Below are 20,072 nucleotides of genomic sequence, written 5' to 3' on the forward strand. Positions count from 1 at the left end.
TCCTCAGCCGTCTGCATTTTCCTACAGCTCACAGTGCTGTACTACCCAAGCTCCTCCTTCAAAGCTTTGCTAAAGAAGGCTAATTGTTTGTGAAGTCAGTACACTGCGTTTAGCAATTTGGTCTGTTTCTAAAATCTAAAATCTTGTCATTTTAAAAAAAAAAAACCTCCACCAAACACAGACAAATTATCCATGGCCCTCAGCATGCACTGAATCAGCTGGCAGACTACAGCAAAACCACAGATTAAAATGCTGTTTGATCTTTGTCCTTTTCTTCCCAGAAGAAATTTCCTCTAGTATCAAACAAACATATCTTTATCATTTAGGGTAAAAGTCTCTGAATCTAATCCAGTGAAACAACACTGAGGAATATGGCAGAGATGTCATACAGATCCTTTTGTCATGCTTTTGTTCGCAGCCTAGTTCTGAGACATTACTCAGTCATCCTTCATAATTTGTTCATTTTCAAAATAGACTTCAAAACCTAAGCAAAGATGAGGCAGTTGACAGCATTTAAGACAACACTAAACTAGAAATACCTCTAAAAGGAACTTATACTGCTATATATTTTGGTAGATAACGGTGCCAAGTAAGAACTACATTCATAATCTGTTCATAACTGAGGGCAGTATCTCTAAACAGAAACAGGCTGCCAATTCTGTTTATTTTGAAGGATACTTACTATATTTAAAAGTTTCATAAAGATTTAGTACCTATCCGGTTATTTGTTACAAGTAAAATGAGGTAAGACCAAGCAGTTCATTACACTTACCTCTACACCTGGTAGCATGATACTACCTTGAAAATCAAGAACCCACATCCTCTTCAGTCTCTTTTTGACTATTCAATAGCCAGAAAATTCAAAAATAGTTTGTACAGAAAGCAGACCAACCACCACTCAGGATATACTGCGTGAGCGATTGTCAAATCTATTATAATATCATATATAGTAAATATATAGTATCACCCCATTTTAATGACAAATGAAATTACTGCCACAGTCATCAACAGCTAGCATGTTTTACTGCCTCAGTGGAACAGAAATAACAGTAATAAAGAAATCTGAACTAGTCAAATTCTTTAATGCATTCAGTAAATAGTTCGATATGATTTTCAAACCAGCCGTTTCAGCACTAAACAGCACCTGTACTGTTCGTTATATATTCTAACACTGCCCTCTTGTGACGTAACACAGCTCTGCAAGGAGTCAAAAAGTTTTCCAAAGTGAAATGAAATTCCGAGTTTGTCTATGATATTCCAAACGTTTATTCTGACACTTGAATTAGTAGATGGAAAAATGTCTCCTATTATATTAGAAAATCCTAGGTAATAAATCCTAGGTAATGTAAACATTAACACTGTTTACATGATTTTTCAAGTTGATCCTCAGCAGTATTACTAACATTTCCTACAAATAATCACAGGTGTCTGAATGAGCTGACATGCACCAAGAACTTCCATGAAGATATACTTCATTAGCTTCACCAAAGATTTGATACGTTCACACATTTAGATACATTTTGCTGTGCAAGATATATAACTACATGCCTTGGTAAGAATAAAAGCTATTAACTATTAAGAAGTTAAGCTAACTAATAAGAATAGCTTCTCTCTCAGGGATACAAAACAGTATTTCTACAATTCTAGTTCACAAACACATAAGGCTAGACAGATTTCTGTAACATAACATGTGCAGAAAACTGAAGTAAAAACGGCCCAAGAAGTTGAAGAAGATGCAGAGGAAACTTACTAGCAAGCAACAAAGGCAGATTAAGGTTTAAGAGACAGAGCAAGACATGCACTAAACAGAGGCTAGCCTTGAACAAGGACATTTTGTTGTTACGAGTAAGATACCCACTGAAGAAAATATTTAAAAATAATAAGACCTTGTTTCTGGGTCAGAGCATTGCTAAATGCAAACAAACACCACAGGAAAAGCATAGGGCCTGGATTTCTAGGCTCATGGAAACAACATTTCCATGTCCTGGGAAATAGCAGAATGAAGCTTCTAAGTCCTACAGGTACCCAGGTTAAAGAGAATTTTCAAGACTTAATAAACCCTGAAGTAGAAGAGCTCAATCTCAGAAAGACTGTCCGCTACAACTATGAAGAGACAAGAGCCAAAGTTGTGGATCCAAGTTTCTTGTTCTGGTAGTGAAATTAAGAATTTCCAGGAGGCACTCAGCCACTTCTGCAGCTACAAGCCAGTATGATAAACAGGCATAACAACTAAAAACCTCCTGTTGAAATTTGGTTAATTGTTGCCAGCTGAGACCATAGCCAGACTAATGAAACAATAATGGAAGTAAAGCAGATTTGAGTTTTCTTTCCCAGAATGCTTCTGTGAGGACAGCTATTTATTTTCTAGCAAGAAAACAGCATGTATGAACTAGAACAAAACAATTCCTATAGGCAGCTTTAAACCTCTACTTGGAAGGTGTACTTTTGAACACAAGATGATTGAGAACCCAACCTGTGAGCAAAGTTGAAACCTCTTATTTCTTGGCCAAGACTGTCAGTGGGACTATTCAGATCTCTAGAATCAATACACACAGTTCATAAACCGTGTGTGACTGGTGAGGTATCATTTCTGGTTCTGACAAATTGTAGATTTAGCTCATCTTCAACAGGTGTGGAACAGAAGATGGAACTTGCTGGGAGAGTTGATTATTGGCTCTGCTGTATATTCCAAAAACAGGATGAAATTATTTGTTTTGCAGTACCACCAATCACCGATTCCATTGACACAAAGCAGCAAACAGCCTTTATCACAAGCAGCTGCTTCCCAAGAACATTTTCTTCATAGTGGTATCAGCCTGTCTAGGTATGTGCACCACAGGTCAAAAGAACAAAGTGAGGAATGGTGTCATTAATAAATGAATTCCCTTCAAATATTAGGAATTATTTTCCATCAGCATTAGTGCTATTTATGTCACAAGAGTAAAAAAAAAACAGAGCAATTAATAACAAACACGACTTGGCCAAGGTAGCTTTGGCTCCTTGGAACTGCTATTAGAAAGTGCGCTCCAGGACAGATTAGAGGCATTTGAGCACTGGTCATCCATTCCTAGCTAGAAGGACAACGCAAGCAACTCCATCTGTCAGTGCTGAGCCCATGGAGCTGCAGAGTATTTCCTCCATCATCTGGGTTTGCAGTAAGCACAGTAGGAAGGAGTGTTAGTATTTCAAACTCAAGAAGGACCATAGCACTATCCCAGCAAGGGAGCTAAGGTATCACCAGAACAGGACACACTGGAGCAGAAGTCAGGACACGGAGCAGAAAAGCAAGGAACGAGGAGGACATGGCATAAACAGAAAATGGCAGCTAAGCCAGAGAAAATACTGGGCTCAGATATTATTCAGGGGTCCCCATCCATAAAACCTCTCCAGCATTAGAATGGTAAACATATGAGCTGCTCCTTCTAACAGTGAGGCTGTATCCTATGGCAACTAGATAGTGGTAGAATTCAGTTCATTGTTCCTGTGAGAAGGAAATGAACAGTTTAGAAATTACTGCACAATATAATTTCCCTAAGTAGAACTATATGAACTGTATTTCTGTAGTTCCCTGTTGGCAGGAAAATGCAGTGAACCTGAATGAGCAGAAAAAATATTTACATTTCTTAAGAGGCTGAACTGCTCAATCCTCTGCCTAATGCAACAAATCAACACTCCAGATTCTTAACTTTCACATTCAGAATGCTCATGGGGATACATTTATTTCTCATTTAGTAAAGAGTATTTGTCTTAACAATGGTGCAGTGCCATCTCTCGGCAAAGATCAGAAAATATTCCTTATTGCTTCTGACTTGCACAGAAGTGTCTCATAAAGTCCAAATATCAATGACAACCAGGCAATGTGGAGAATTGGTCAAACTGGGCTAGTTACTCTCTACTAGTCTCTAGGTACTATAATGAAGAGGTTGCTAAAAAAGTGATATGAAAGAAGCTCCTTTTTTATATCATTTTACTGCAGGAAGTTTAAAGACCCAGCATTCACCCAGTGCCCTGATTTGCATTCTAATCCAAATTCACTAGTAATGCTGCACTCAGCTAAGTGAGAACTCCAGTTTCCACCAGTCTACCATCAGAAAGAGCCTTCCCCAGTCTGTTGAACTTCAGGCAAAGAATTACAACCGTATGTACAGACAGGTGCAAACTATATTTGAGGAGGTAGTGTTACACTGTGTAGTACTAGTGTGCCTGGTAGCTAAGCAATACCACTAATGTGAAGGCACATTGAGTCATGTCATATGATGCAACAATCAATTTCTAAGGTTTCTAAGCCTCTCCCAAGCTCTGAACCCTATGGCAACTCTAAGATAGGCACCACTACCTATCCAAGAGCTCCCTGAACAGTTGAGGGGAGATATTTTATTGCTGGGAGAAGCACCAACTCCTAAGCCACACTGATCCAGTGGTACAAACATAAGGGGACCAGCAGTCACCACTGAGTTACTGCAGATATCCTTCATACAGCTGTTTCTTTGAGAAAACATTTTACTGCTTTATCCAAAGTTAAAAAGTGATGTGGCATATCAAGCTACTTGGAAGAAAGCACACACACACTTATGTGAATAAATCTTTATTCTGTAGCTACATTGATCAAATCCCCTTCAATCAAAATAGGTCTAAACCCTAACTATAATTCCTCACAACACATTCTGGGATATAATAATATAATTTGGGTAATTGATTTTTTAAATTGTCATCCTTTTATTGGTAACTATTCAAAACTCCAAGTTCTGTAAAAACAGGAGTGTCAAGATATTGAGTAATCATTTGCAAATTGCTGGTATTTTACTTGTGCTTGTGTTTCTTTACACTGAATATATATTTTCTCCAGGTTTAACATAGCAATTCTGATACTCTATTATTACTATCACATCTTTCCCTTCCTTCAGGAGAGACAGCAGTATGCTGTTATCAGACTGCACTGTTGGTGGGTTTGTTTTTAACTTCAAACAAGAACTGAATTATGTTTCTTGGGAATCAATTAACAACTCACACATCTTTAGTTTAACTGAATACAGTACTATGAGAAAATACTAGGACTCCTGTTTCATATTCATATGCAGATCCCTTTTCAGAGCATTTCATTTCAGTTTTCTTGAAATCAATGGCATGATTTGCCTACACAGAGAAAAGGACCACTGAGAAAAAATATCTGTACAATACATCCCATCGTTATCTACCTTGATATAACTCCTAAGCTTTTGTTGTACTATCAATTGGATGGTTTTAATGAACAATGCTTTACCTGGTGGTTGCTTGTATCAGAAACCTTCACATCCAGTGATCCTGTCAGAACAGCATACCAGTTCGACCCAATATCACCTTGACGGAATACTGGAAAGAAGAAATATTGTTAATAAGAGGTATCACCTTAAGCATAGCAACATTATCAAATATTTTCCCTCATGTTACTGTACTGTTATAGTCACTGCTGGCAGTAAAATATTTGCCATATCAAACTATTTACTTGTCCAATTGTATTTCCAATGACACTGGAAAGTACACATTTCAGTAAACTGATCAAAAGACTACTGAACCAGTGAAATCACACAGAACTTTGTTCTTTCCCAGTTTGCTTTTTTTTGTTGTTGTTATTTAGTTAACAAACAAACAATAACAAAAAGACTTTCTGAAAAACGTACCCTCAGCATTTGAAGATTCTAAATTTCATCTGCACTGAACTGCCCTCATTAAGAATTCTGCCTGAGAAACAACTGCAGAACTTTAATACTCAGATATTCCATCAGTGTGATTACAGAGCATCAGAATTCCTATTACTCTACACAAACCTCAGTGCTGTGTACCTAAACAATGTCAGATTTATCTGGGGGGGTCTCAGAATTTACCAAACATTGCTTACAGAAGTTCTCTACTAGCTACACCCCTGGTGTAACTCCGGCAATTCTTACATTTCTATGAAAGGGCAATCACTTACTTCCACTTCAGCTTCACAGACTGAGCACAACTGTCCAGCTTTATCTGGCACTTTGATCACCCAAGCAAGCACAGAGCTCTTGCACCCTACAGCACTATGTAGTTCTGCAAACGTATTGTGATTGGAAAGCATATGCAATTAGTGATATACCTGACTGATATAAGTGTTCCTGACACCACAAAGTACCTATATTAAGGAGATCAATGATACATTTACAGGGGAAGAAGGAGGCTTAAAAGCAACAACTGCTTCTAATCTTTCAACAAAATGGTGGCAGAGTCCTAAATCCAATAACGTGTGTCTTGTTACCATAGATTCACCACATATTGTATTTGCAGAGCAAGCAGCACTTAGTCCTGCCTTCTCCCATCACTAAGACTGTAAACATTTTTACAGCCATTCCACTGATTGTGCTCCCTCAACAATCTCCTAGAAACAATTCTTACCTAAACATCAACTTTACCTACTTAAAATAAATCATTACATGAAGCTTTCTTACATGTGATCCCCTTTTCAAGATTTTCATAATATCCACACAGACATATCTGCTGGAGAAGGTTTGGATGAAATTTCTCAAAGGCTTTCACTTCTTTCAGTCGTGTGAATATTATGTCTACATCTTCACTGGAACGTTCCAAAGGTCTGCAAGACAACAGAAGGAAACAGTTCTCAATGGCTGTATCAGAGAAACACATCCATCTGCACATACTAAATTCACAAATATTGACATTAAAAGTCACACAATAATATAAATCAACTAAAATCATTTTACAGGTACATAAGGAAATCCTTCCAAGACATCCTACTTTCAGTTATCAACTTAAGCATGATTGTTATTATCTCAACATAGAAGTCCCATTGAGCACAAAATCATGCTGTAGCAGTATCTATGAAAGTCCATCTGATGGTACAGTCTACATCCTGATGAGCTTAGAATTATATATAGTGAAATATATATACTATATAATATAGATACACAGTAAAATCTATAAGGGAACAGATGCATAGAGGTACAAACACATAAGAAGCCTCCAGAACCGGTACCAAAAACTCATGCTTTCTATTTGGGTGTATGGGGCTGCTGAATCACAGCCTGAACCTCTGATTAATCACCTGAGGCAAGCAATGAGTCAGCCACAGGAGCACAGGTGAAGGCAATTCACCTGTGCTGGAGGAAGGGGTGGAGCCTGGCTCCACCTCTCCTAGACCCATTTAAGAGCTGACTGCCAGTGGGGAAGGATCTCTCTGGAGATCTGCTCCACCAGCATCCATTTCACGAGCCCAGGATAGGGTGTCTTTCTTTCCTTACTCCAATATAACAATTACATCAGCCAAGCTCCTGGATATACTATACCATCTGTATATCCATTGATTATACACTGGGTAAAATAAAATCTTTAGGATTCAAGTTCAGTCCAAGCACTCATTCCAGCTGGAATTTAGTGACTTCTTTTTGGAATGATTTTAGGAATCCAAATCTTTGTCTCATGAAAGAATCCCAGATCTTCTTCACATTAAGTCTCTGACTCTTACCTCTCTTATTAAATTAAGTCTAGCAGGGATTAAATGTCTATCTTCATTTATACTGTGACTTACCCTTATTAACTACAGATCTGAATAATAACTCTCTAGTGTATACAGTTGCTTCTACAGCACAGTGATATCCTCTTACCACTTCAAACTACAGCAGCTCCTTTTTGAAATCGCTCCAGGAAGATATTCACCTTTATCTTTTTTTGCTGACAGGTACTAATAAACATAATTCTCTTGTCAAAACCCTTTTAAGAAGATAAGAAGGTGCAGCCAGCAAATAGAATTAAAATCCATTTTTACAAGATCCCTACCCAAACTACAGTAGCACTTGGAACACCATAATCCTTTTTGGACTCTCAAAATGAATAGCAAAACCCAGAAGGGAAAAAAGGAAATCATTCTCCATATATCCTCTTTTCCTAGAAAACCCCTTGAGGCTGTTTCACTCATACAACTGTTCTTAGAAGATTAAGTTCACCAGTTTGTTTGCATAAAATTGAGTGTACGATCTTAGCATTTAGCATTCCTTAATTGCTTGATGCCATTGGATGGAGGGAGAGTCAAACAGAATTAGAAACATCAGGTTTTATAAACTTAATCAACATCATCCATGTTCTTCCTGAAATATGAGTGCAGGAATCCCTTCTACTTTTGGGACTGCCAGAAGGACAAGATTGGGAGGTTTATCATACACCACAGAACATACAGCTTTTTTATACTGAGAGTTGCTGAAGGGACAGGGTTTCCATGCAGTTCAGAATAAGGTGACAGTAGGGCTGTTTAAGATGATCACATCTTAAACAGATCAAGTGTAAGAAAAACTTGCTCTTTTGACAAAACTGCTTCTTGGCTCTGTTAACATGAGCCATCACAGGAGGATTATCATTCTCACATTGAGAAGCATAGCTTAGCCAGGATTTTCAATACCAGCCCAGCAGAGAAACTAAATTCCATATTTACTGAGAGAGATAAAGTAACATGTTCTTAGTGGCTAACTTCAGCAAGCAGTTGAGCCACAGTGCTTTGTGATTGCAGATGTTACTTTCACTTGGATTGCAACTATGCTTATTACTTCAAAAATCTGGATTCCTCTTTCTGTCCAGAGCATATCTGCACACTCTCCATTAAATGGTCATTACTATCAGAATTTTCCTTGGAGAAATCCTCAGCACTCAGGAGTAAGGAATTACCTTACACTAGGTGTCCTAAGTTGAGGTAGCCCTTAGTCTTTACTAGAACATGGAATTTTGCAGGTGTAAAAACTTCAGATTGCAGTGCAATAGTAATACTCAAACTCATTTGAGCTTATAATCAGTAACAATGAGACTTGTTTCAACAGGATAGTTCTACTCAGTGAGGGAACAGAACAGCAATAATAAAATACTGTAGTGTCAATCAATTGCTTCTCAACACTACAGCACCCCTATCCTCCGCGCAGGGCTGTAGGGCTTTATGACTTCTAAATTCTCATTGAGAAAGAGAAGTCTAAGAGGGCTACCAGTGAACTATCAAAATACTTCCGACTTCTGGTAGACTGAGGTCTTAACTATAAACAAAGGCACTTTTAACATGAAGCAATGTCCACACAGGGGCTTACTTCCATGAGCAGAAAGCAATTAACTTCTCAAGAGGCACTTAGCACATCTGATGGTAATACTACCAATTGAGGAAGACAGAAGAATTTCACGATTTCGACTTTCACTTCAACATTCCCTTGCTCTCTCATAACAAGGCTTTCAGAAAATCAAGTGACAGTTCATTTCCTTCACTTGCCATTTTGTGTGACTTCAGGATTCCTTTTTTTTATTTCCTCTGAAACACATGTACTCAAAATTTAGTTAAAAACCCTTTTCCCTAGGATTCTGACATATACACATCCTTCCAGAGATAAAATCTAAACTAACAAAACAACACAAGCAAAACTTGGTTTCCAACAAATCAGAATAAATTCCTGATGTTCTGCTATGCAGAGTCCAAGAAATGCCATAGATAATCCTGACCTATGTGGGCACTGATTGACTAGTCCATTAAATGCAGACTGACTACCCATCAGCTTCTGTCAGACTGAATTTCTTCTGTCTTCCTCAATGACAGGCAGTGCAAATACAGGCTTTTCCCATTCACCTATACACTCATTTCATAGTATTGTACCACTCATTTAATCATACTTGCACATTCAATTCTGTTTGGCCAAAGCACTGAATAACTATTAGAAAGACAAAGCAATCAAGTATGTTTTATTTCTTTCCTGCTCTACAAATTATGCATCCTTCCAACAGATCAGTTTTGAAAACTGGATAAGCAGTACAATAGCAAACAATGTATTTATTAAGCAATTATATTAAAAAAGATTTAAAGTTAAAAATGAATTGTTTGAACAATACACTGATAATAGGAAGCAAGAATAGCATTTTTTCCACCTTTGCACCCTTGTTAAAAAGGGTAAAATATTTCAAGGGAAAAAGAAACTGCAAGGAAGTTTTCACCTTTCATTTCTTAAGAAGTGTTATGTATGATACATTCTTTGCAACTAAGGTACTACTAACTTTGATTGAATTAAGCCTTCAACTTTCATAGCTCAGCACTGATAACATACCATTTGTTGGGAGTAGCGATGGATGAAATTACATTGATCAGGACTACAGCTTCATAATAGCCAGTAAAAGTACTTTAAGATGAAGACAAATTCTGGGATGCACTGCAAATGTAATTCAGAACTGAACAACACACACAAGTGATGATACACTTTAATCTGAACTCTGCTGGCCACTATCGTTTGCAAAATACACTACATTAAATGCACCTTGGTTCATTTTGGCCTGCATTATTAAAGAAAACAGATATTTAACAACTAAGAAATAACATCAACATGTTTAAATTGACCTGCATACATTTTGAGAGCTGCTGAATTCAAACATGAAGTGACAAGTCAATTCAGGAAACATTCACTGAGGACAGGATAAACCAGCAGGAGCAATAAGAGGCATATTTAAATATAGCACAGAAAATACTAACAGAGAACAATACCATGACAGTGTAGGAAAACATAAAACACAGACAAAAACAGCACAACACTGGATGAAAGAAATACTAACTACAGCAATTCAACAGATAAATACACTGGGAAAAGTACAATACAATAAAGGAGTAATGACAAAAGGACTAGCACAACAGAGAAATAACATAAAGGAAAACAAGGTTGCTCACCCATATCAGAAGATTCTAGGCTCACAGGAAAAAACTTCACCGAGGAGAAATCCCTAGGAAGAAATCCTTCCCCAGTGGCAGTCAGCCCTTAAATGCCATCTGAGAGAGGTGCAGCCAGGCTCCACCCCTTTTGGTCACACAGCTGAATTGCCTTCACCTGTGCTCCCAGGGCTGACCGGGTCCTTTCCCCAGGTGTTCAATCAGTGCTTCAGGCCGTGACTCAGCAGTTCCCATACACTGATATTTGATAAATATCTAGTGGTTGCCTGACTTAGAAAACACAGTTTCAGCTAGCAGGTTTGTTGATGCTTTATTCCTCCACTGGAATATGAGCTTTTTTTATAAAAGACACTTAACCTGCAAAATATTTATTTATAGAATATGTAAAAACATCAAAACCAGTCCATTTGTGAATATTTTTTTTCATCAACAACCATCCCACTTTTACTAACAAAAAACAAAGAGACTTTCAATGAAAACAGACAAGTAACATGCAATATAATTAATGCTATACAGTATTCTGCTCAAAATCAAGATTCTAGAGATGAAATCCTAACAGCAAATAATTCCAGCAAAGACAGTTCATATAGTTTTTCAGTTTCGACCTGTAGCAGACAACATCTGCAGTTGCAAGAGTAGCACACCAATCATGTAGCCATTTCTATGGGAACTGCTGAGTCACGGCCTGAAGCACTGATTGAACACCTGGGGAAAGGACCCGGTCAGCCCTGGGAGCACAGGTGAAGGCAATTCAGCTGTGTGACCAAAAGGGGTGGAGCCTGGCTGCACCTCTCTCAGATGGCATTTAAGGGCTGACTGCCAATGGGGAAAGGATTTCTTTCCGGGGATCCATCCTTGGTTGAAGGTTTTTCCTGTGAGTCTAGAATCTTCTGATACGGTGAGCAATCTTTTTCCTTTATGTTATCTCTCTGTTGTGCCAGTCCTTTTGTCATCGCACCTTTGTTGTAATGTCTTTCCTGTTTTACCAATCTAATTACTACCTTGTTCTAAAAGGCCAACTAAAGCTGCAGATATAATGTTCTAATGGATCTATGTACATACTAGTCTGCTCTAGTGAGTCATGACAATGTTTGTGTTCATTAGTTAGGGTTACTGCTTTTTCTGTGTCATAACATACATGCATAGAACAAATAAGTAAGTTAGTACAACTAATTGTAAGAAATAGAAGCTGGTATTACAGGTACTAAACCTCTGATGGAAGAGAATGAAACAGCCAGAATTTGTTCAGACAAAATACAACTTCTGCTTTCATTATGAGCTATTTTAACACTGCATATTCGTGAAAATGTAGAGACCAACAGGTTTATGGCAGACCATATTAATAATTATTTTGGTCTCCTTCAGGAGTTTTGGGAAGAAAAAGCACTTCTTTATTCATCAAAGGCTGTACCTTTGTACTGGACTAGAAACTGAGCTGTGTGATGTGGAAATACAAACTTGTTATTATTCATCATTCTCAGAAGTTTGCACCTTTGTGTGAGTGCTAGCAAGCACTTAGGCTACACTTAGACTGTTCTTTTTCTTGGTTTCTACATCCTGACTGTAGATATACTGTAAGGCAGGCATGAGCTAAACATGCACCTGCTCAGCCACGTGGCACATACACAGAGAAAATGCACAGTGCGTAAGCCAACAGGAGCTGCAGTGTATGCCTATGATTTTGTCCCAGACTAAGAAAAATTGTGGTGGTGTTTCTATGGGCTCATTATTTAAACTTTAAACATTATTTAAAAACTCACACAACTTAAATGTGCACATTTGAAATGTATACAATTTAAAGTGTATACAAACAGTGCATTTTTATCAGTCCTAAAAACATATATTTTAAGAGTAAATTAAAACATTGTCCATAAGTCTAAAATAGTCACTGTATTGCCTGATTGTAAGTTTATATACTGTTATCTCTGAGACAATTACAAGTTGTGGACAAAATAATTGTCCTTATATTTTTACAATTCTTTCAGAATATTAGTTTTGTATTCTAGTCCATCTGCACATGTAGAAGAAAATACCGACTGTTAAGCGTGTAACTTACAACTCAAAGATATGTTATGATGAGCTACGAGATAAACTCAAATTCAAATCTGTTCCTGTTACATAGTTTTAGTCTGAACCTACATTCAAATCTATGGGAACTTGGCTTAAGATACAAATCTCAGCTATTATCCTGTATTATTATGGTTTTGTTAAAAGTAAATCCATACAAGCCTGAGGTCTACCTTAGACACAAAAGCTCAGTGGGTATAACATGTCTTTGAAACACCTATTCATATTTAAATAATTTATAAGCAACTGAGCAAAGATCATAACATTCATAGCACAACAGCTGCATGCTTTGCTCTGTGATCTGCTCCTCCAGTCTGCTAAGGCACTGAAGGTTGTATTTAATAAGATGAAAACAGGATGTTTCAGGTAACTATGAGATCCTGGAATCTGACTTGTGAATGCTGTGCATCGTTTAAAAAGTTTGTATCTGAATCAAATTAAAACCCTTGTTTGAATTCAAAACTCTGATCAGGCTTAGAGAAATAAGAGCTATGTAACAAACACTTTATTTAACATACAGTAATTATATGTTGACATTGAAATGTTCTGGTTAGGCAGTCTTTAGTGCGAAAGAAACCATGAGAGTAGGTTTGGCGTTGTTCCTAAGCTAAATATAAGCACTTGCATAAATCAGCAACCACCTTTTATGTATGTGCAGTTTGGACATAAAGAAGGATTTGAAGACAGTAGGTATGCTTCTGCTCCCTAGGAAATCAGTGACAAGGCAACTTTCACTTCAAAGATACAAGGACTGGTTTCCTGAAAATAAATATTACTTACATCTCCAGGTACAAGCGAGATACATGGTTGCTCATTGCAAATAATCTCTTTGTCTTGCAAATATAGACAGTGGACAGTTTTCTGACCTTTTGGTATTTCCTTATGTCTGCACTTGTGACTTCATCCTGTGCAATGTATTTGATGCTTAAGTGCTGATCTTTGGCTTTGATGTCAGTAATAACGTACGGAAGTTGCATGGTTGAAGCACCAGAGTTCCCAGCCTATATACAGTACCCCACACAGTAATAACACTCTGCCTGAAATGTTTTGGAAGTTCTTGATTTGTTACGCATGTGCTCTCATTTTAGATGATAGTAGGTCAAGTTCTGTATGTGACTTTGGGAAAAATATGAAGAATGTATACAAAATACATCAGTACTGTACATGAAAAACTTACTGCATCATAACCATTCATTATGCATTTTGCTATTTCCATTTATAGTTTAATTCTCCTTTTTTTAAAGAATGAATTTGGATAATCCACATTACATGACATATACAAATACATTACATGTATTTGCTGAGGCTCTCATAAAATTCTAAAATACCTCAGTTTTTGAAACACGTTTGTATAAATTCATTAACTGAAATATATTAAAAGTACCCTAAATATTAAATAAAAACATGTGGTTTCCTGCAGAGAATTGACTCATTAAATTATCCTGTATTTTCAGAATCCACACCTAGCTTAGAGAAGTTTCAAGATTTTTTTTAAAGAGGTAGAAATTGTACAACTCAAATGAGTAAGTTGATAGACCATCTATAGGAAAAAAATACAGATGTGTGAATTTAAAGTGCTTTATCTAATAGTGCTTGGACTCCTACAGTACTTTTCCAACATAATTTTAACAATATTTTTTAAATGGAAAAACAGAAGAAAGTATGCATATGTAATTTACGATTACAAAACAAAGCACAGGAAGGCCTAGGAAAAATCCTGCAGTCTCTCCCACTCTGGGTTTCTCCTACATCCAGATTGCCTTCTGGAAAGATGGTTCATAATAAATAATCCTTCAGGGCGATTAGATTTGATTCTTTCTACTTGTCAGGTGCTACTGGATTATATAAACTCACAGAAAGGGAAGAAATTTGATCTTAACAGCTCCAGTGACGTTATAACAAAAGTCCGTATGTCAATTTTATGTATACACATATAGAGAATCACAGAATCATTTAGGTTGAAAAAGATTCTCAACATCATCAAATTGGCAGATTCCTAAATGAAATTCCTCATTTATACTTCCTAGAAATAACACTCGCAACCCAAGGCTACACTTTTCATTAAGCATGAGCCCCTGAATTTCATTTTACAACTTGAGTCACCATGTGTTGCATTTGAGTATCCTGAGAAATGTGACCAAAGTGCTGGTGCTTACACTCTTCTTCTTCGCACCTGAGCAGTGTCAGTTTAGAATGAAGAATCAGGCCCTCCACTTCACTGTTTATTTATGGCTGGGCTACCATCACCACTTCTGTTTGTATTGACATCTGGAGTGCTTTCAACACTTACACGCATTGCTTAAGCTCTAAGAGGTTTGGGTTTGTTTGGTTGGTTGTTGTTTTTTTTTTTTTTTTTAAGTTATGCATCAAAGGTGCATGGGGAGGCTGACTGGACAGTGTTTCAGTAGACAGCAAGTTTCAGCCCCTCACAGCTTGCTGCTAGGAGTAAGGAGAACATTCCTGGTGGTGCAGTCCTGAGAACACCAGGAAGTCACCTGGAAAATGCAGAACTGATGCAAGGATGTTTCTTTCTGTGCACATAGGGGCCGTTCACACCTGGTGCCAGAGGTTGGCTGCCTCGGCACCCAGCTAGCTCTGGAGCTCTGAGCTGCACTGTGTGGCTGTGAACTGCATTTCTCCTAAATGTTTCCTGAGGCTATGCAGCGAGTGTCTGCAAATGCAATGGCTTCATTCTGAACTCATCCAGTAAGCGTTAATGGTAACAACAAAGCATAGGATGCTCAAGCCACCCACTGTACACCTGTGTGCTGTGAGAGCCACTTTCTTCCCCAGCACTCACGGAAAGCAAGGATTGCTCTTAAAAATAAAATGAATTATTTACCAGTATTTTTAAATTGCATGCACCTGGTGGTGGTGGTGGCTGCCAGCCTGGAGCTGGCTCAGCCGTGCACTGGCCTCTTTACCAGAGCCCCTGCGGGAGCCTTCGGGATAAACATGTTCCCCTCACATTCTCCTACGGCCAGCAGCCCCGCACCAGCCCTTCCCGCCCGATCCTGAGGCGCCTGGGGCAGGCACTGCGCTGAGGGGAGGCGCGGAGCGCTGAGGTGCGGGGCTGTGCGGTAAGGCGAGTGGCAGCGCGGGGCTATGAGGTGATGCGAGGGGCAGTACGGAGCTGTGCGATGATGCAAGGGGCAGCGCGGGGCTGTGAGGTGATATGAGGGGCAGTACCGAGCCGTGCGATGATGCGAGGGGCAGCGCGGGGCTGTGAGGTGATGCGAGGGGCAGTTCGGGGCTATGAGGTGAGGCGCTGCGCGGAGCCGTGAGTGAGCACGGCGGGCCCGCTATGGCGGGCACGGCACATCTCCGCCCGGCAGCCTCAGTTCCCGGCGCCCCTTCCCCGCCCTGGCGCTCCCTCTCCTCCGCCACGTGCACCATTTTCCGGGCAGTGGCGCGGAGCGGCTCCCCCGGGGGCTGCCAGTCTCCTCCGCTGCCGGGAGCGTTCCGAGCCCTTCATTCTGCCTTCCCCTCCTACACGGCTCGGCTTCCTCCGGGCATTTTGCTTCCCACCTGCCCGTTCCTTATGTAAGGCAGCTCCTGATGGGGAGCAGAGAGGACCGTCACGCGCACGTACATACATACATACATGCACGCAGGGAGAGGTTACACGCGCGCAGCATCCCCCTGCAGCCGCTCCTGTGAACGCGCCCGATACCTTTTATCCAGGCATGCGATCCACTCGCCAGAGGACGCGGAATGGGAGGTGTGAGCGGCGACCATGTTGGACAGGGATCAGGTCACCGCACACCCGGCTGGTGGCGGCGGCGGCTCCCCCCTCCCTGCCGCCCGCCGGTCGCTCGGTCCGTCCTCCGCCGCTCCCAAGCTCCCTCCCTCCCTTCCTCCGCGCGATGGGCTCGCCCAGGGCCCCGCCGCCTCAGCGCGGCAGGTAGCGGGCCAGGCAGCGGCCCCCGGCGGGACCCTCGAAACGGGGCTGGAGGTGGAAAGCCAGGTTTGAACGAAGGAGCCTCTATGAGCTTCCCGGTAGGCAGGCTTGAGCCCGATTTACCGGCACCCGCCTTTGCCTCACCAGAGGTGTCCTTGACAGGGTTATGGGAAAATATACAGCATTTAGTTAAAATAAGCAGCTCAAGCATATTTCAGATGCTCTGCAGACTTCTCCCCAGTGGTAAACCCACACCAGCTGGAAAGAAGGTGCACGCTTCAGGGCTTTTTTTTCTCTTGAAGCCTTCTTCCAGCCTGTGGTGCTCATCCAGTCATTTGCCGTGAAAATAAAGGCTCTGGTTTATTGCAGGTGAAAAAGGAGCAGGGTGAACACAATCCAAATAAGATTTAACAGCTAGAAGAAACGTGGCAGGAGAAAGGTGAGTGTAGCGTACAGTGAAAGCCATCCACTCCCTTCTGTTGTGTTCCTGTGGCCTCCATGACGCAGGTGTTTTGTGGCTGGTGAAGCGCACATGTGATTTAAAGAATGATGAGCAGAGGAAGGAATGCAGAGCTGCAGGTCTCCCTGGCTGCCAGGTTTTGCAAAGCTCTATGTGAAGTATTTTCTGCAAAATATTTCAGGATATAGATTGTATCTTCCCATGTAATTTTCTATAACCATAAGCTTGAGCTTACAGTCAACACAACCTGCCTTGAGCAGCGTGGGAGAAGGATAGGAAGCCACGTGAATCTCAGCAGGATGTTTTGAGTTACATGCAGATGACGGGAAAGTAACACTTGAACAGTGCCCTCCTGCAGGCTTATAACTCCTCTCTGTTGTACAGTGGGGACACAAATGATTAATTCAGATGCTGATATTAGTGATTTCCACAGTTCTCCATGGGCTATCTTCTCTGCCCTCTGTTCTGCTGGACCAAGTGTCATTTTCTTGCATATATGCACTACTTTACATTTCACATCTGCCTTTAATGATCTCATTTCTGCCATAGCTCCTTCAGCACTTTAAAAGGAATAAATGTTACGGTCAGGAAACTGAACAAAATGATGAAAAAAATTTGTGGAAACATACCTAGAAATCTCTTGTGCTGAAAGGAGATGGCTAAGAAATTGGCAGAGCACAGAGAATACCACAAAAGCCAATTTTGTCTTAAAATAATTAATGTGAATGCATGCCAGAGGAATAGAGGAGACTGCCAGTCCCTGAGATCAAAGCTGTAGCTCTTAGTTTGCTATAGTCCCTGGGGAAAATATGAGAAATTCTTGCATCTGAGCAATCAATCTACTGGTGGAAAATTGATACTTTCATTTTTCAGCATGTATTTGGGAACCAACAGAACAAGAGCTTCAAATATAAAAACCTTTTAATTCTCAAATTAATGATTTATAGCATATTGTGTACATTACAGGTGAATCAATAAAGCTCACTAGTTTTGTACTTCCATTATAAAATATTCATCACATTATTCCATATAATTACAGTTTTCCTTCCAGAACAATCATGCAGGGCAGCTCTTACTGCTCTTCTCCTCCTCAACCCAGCTTAAGCTGCCGTAGATGCTCAGTTCTCTTAAATGACATCAGGCCTTTGAAAGAGCCCAGCAATCACTCCTAGCTAAAGGCCTTTTTATCCCTTCTCATGGATAATGTTTCACTGACACAAACAGCATTACACATACCAGTACCAGCAGTTTTGTTCATGGCAACAGCAAGCTCACTTCAGATGCTGCAACTATTTAGTGTTCCTTCAAGCCACCTCTGTAAAGTCCTCTCAGATGTGCATAATGTTTAATGACCCAACCGCTAGAGGACAGGCTAGGCCTCCATAAAAACATCAAGGAGAGGTATTTCCTAGGTAAGCATGTGACTGGATGAAAATAGTGTGAGTATGGCAAGGCAAGTCCTTTGGAATATTCTCCTAGGTTGAAACCAGTAGAATCTGTGCTCACGAATGTACCTTTGACCAAGCAATCTCCCTACCCTGGGATAGTCCCCTGCAGTTGCCAATTCTTTGGGATCAAGAATGCAGTGTATGTAGATAGGAAGAAGGTACTGCTCAGCTGTCTACCTGAATGGGCAGGCATTATGCAGTGAGCAGATACTGCTCAGATATCTACCATTTTGTGGAATAATTGTCATAGAAGACACTAGTGTTTTGTGAATTGTGCAAGGTAGACAGGCTCAGAGTTAGCAAGGAATTTTGAGTATATCCATACACCATTTGGAAGTGTTTCAGTTGGAGAGCAGTTAGAGCAGGACAGCCCAAATATACCTCTGCTACTTGGATTATGAATAATCATGTGGTTTTCTGTTTAAGATGACAGAAATTTATGAAACGGGGAATAAATATTTGATTGATTCAAGCATTAGCCTTTGCTGATCAAACCATCTGCACAGAAACATTAGGACCTCCTTACTACTGAAACCTGACCCTAGCTCAGTACATGTTCTGAAACAAAAAGTACCAAATAAGCAGTGTATGTATATATATATGTGTATATATATATATGTATGTGTATATATATATATATATATGTATGTATGTGTATATATATATATATATATATATAATGACAAGTCAAGCAGTGCAGAATATTCTGTGACTTTGAAAAACTCAGACCATAACAAGCCTAGGAGACATATCTGAGTGTACTGGCCTGAGGTTAATAAGGTCAAGTGCCCATTCACCTGTGAATAAGAGCACATGCTAGAAGTAAAATGCTGAAGCGTGGTTCATTAGTTTAAGGCCCATAACTCCTCTGGGTGCTTCATAGTGCCCATTCTTCCTTACATTTCTAAGCTACACATTCACAGGAAATAGAAATTATTGCCCCAAAAATATTTGAGACCCAATATTGTTAATATCCAAAAATGCACTCATGCTCAGTCTCACCCTATATCTCCTTACGTGTTATGCAAAGTTTCACTCCAGAAAACATGAAGGACTGTACATCATTAAAATGACTGGTGATATGAAAATACATTTCTCAGAAATAGATCCTTCTTTTTAGCAGTAATGGAACTTCACAATAATGTTTCAGATTTAATTTATCCTGATGGAACAGAAGGCTAATGGGACTTTATGCAACCTGATTTTTAGGCCTTGATTATGTAGCCAAATATTTGGGATGGCAGCTGCTTCTGAAGCAGATTGCTGCAGAGAAATGGAAATTTGCCATCTGAAAGATGAAATGGCCTTTTAACTTCTTAACTTTCCACATTTTACAAGGAACCATGCAGAAAACCAGAAATCAGCCAGCCTTCAAGTTATCTTCAATACCGAGAATCAGAAAACATAGGGTTCAAACTGTGTTGTGCATTACGATACATAAGGCAGTTTTGTACCTTGACTATTTCTTTGCTCTTACTCACCAGTACAAATACTCATTCTCTTACT

General features: G+C 39.7%; 1 protein-coding gene across 2 annotated transcripts in view; it reads right to left on the bottom strand.

The window, feature by feature from the left end:
• RAPGEF4 (Rap guanine nucleotide exchange factor 4) overlaps positions 1 to 16,622 on the bottom strand; it is a 144,358-nt gene extending 127,736 nt beyond the window's left edge. For both annotated transcript variants that reach the window (XM_085228154.1, XM_085228153.1), the window contains exons 1-3: positions 16,431 to 16,622; positions 6,450 to 6,592; positions 5,261 to 5,349 (exon numbers count right to left, since the gene is read on the bottom strand). In XM_085228154.1, coding sequence (XP_085084280.1) covers positions 5,261 to 5,349; positions 6,450 to 6,592; positions 16,431 to 16,495 — 297 coding nt within the window. In that variant the 5' untranslated portion in view covers positions 16,496 to 16,622. The remainder of the gene's footprint in view (positions 1 to 5,260; positions 5,350 to 6,449; positions 6,593 to 16,430) is intronic.
• Between the last annotated feature and the right edge of the window lie 3,450 nt (positions 16,623 to 20,072).

The sequence above is a fragment of the Meleagris gallopavo genome, chromosome 7, assembly GCF_905368555.1.
Source record: "Meleagris gallopavo chromosome 7, MGAL_WU_HG_1.1, whole genome shotgun sequence".
Classification (NCBI taxonomy): domain Eukaryota; kingdom Metazoa; phylum Chordata; class Aves; order Galliformes; family Phasianidae; genus Meleagris; species Meleagris gallopavo.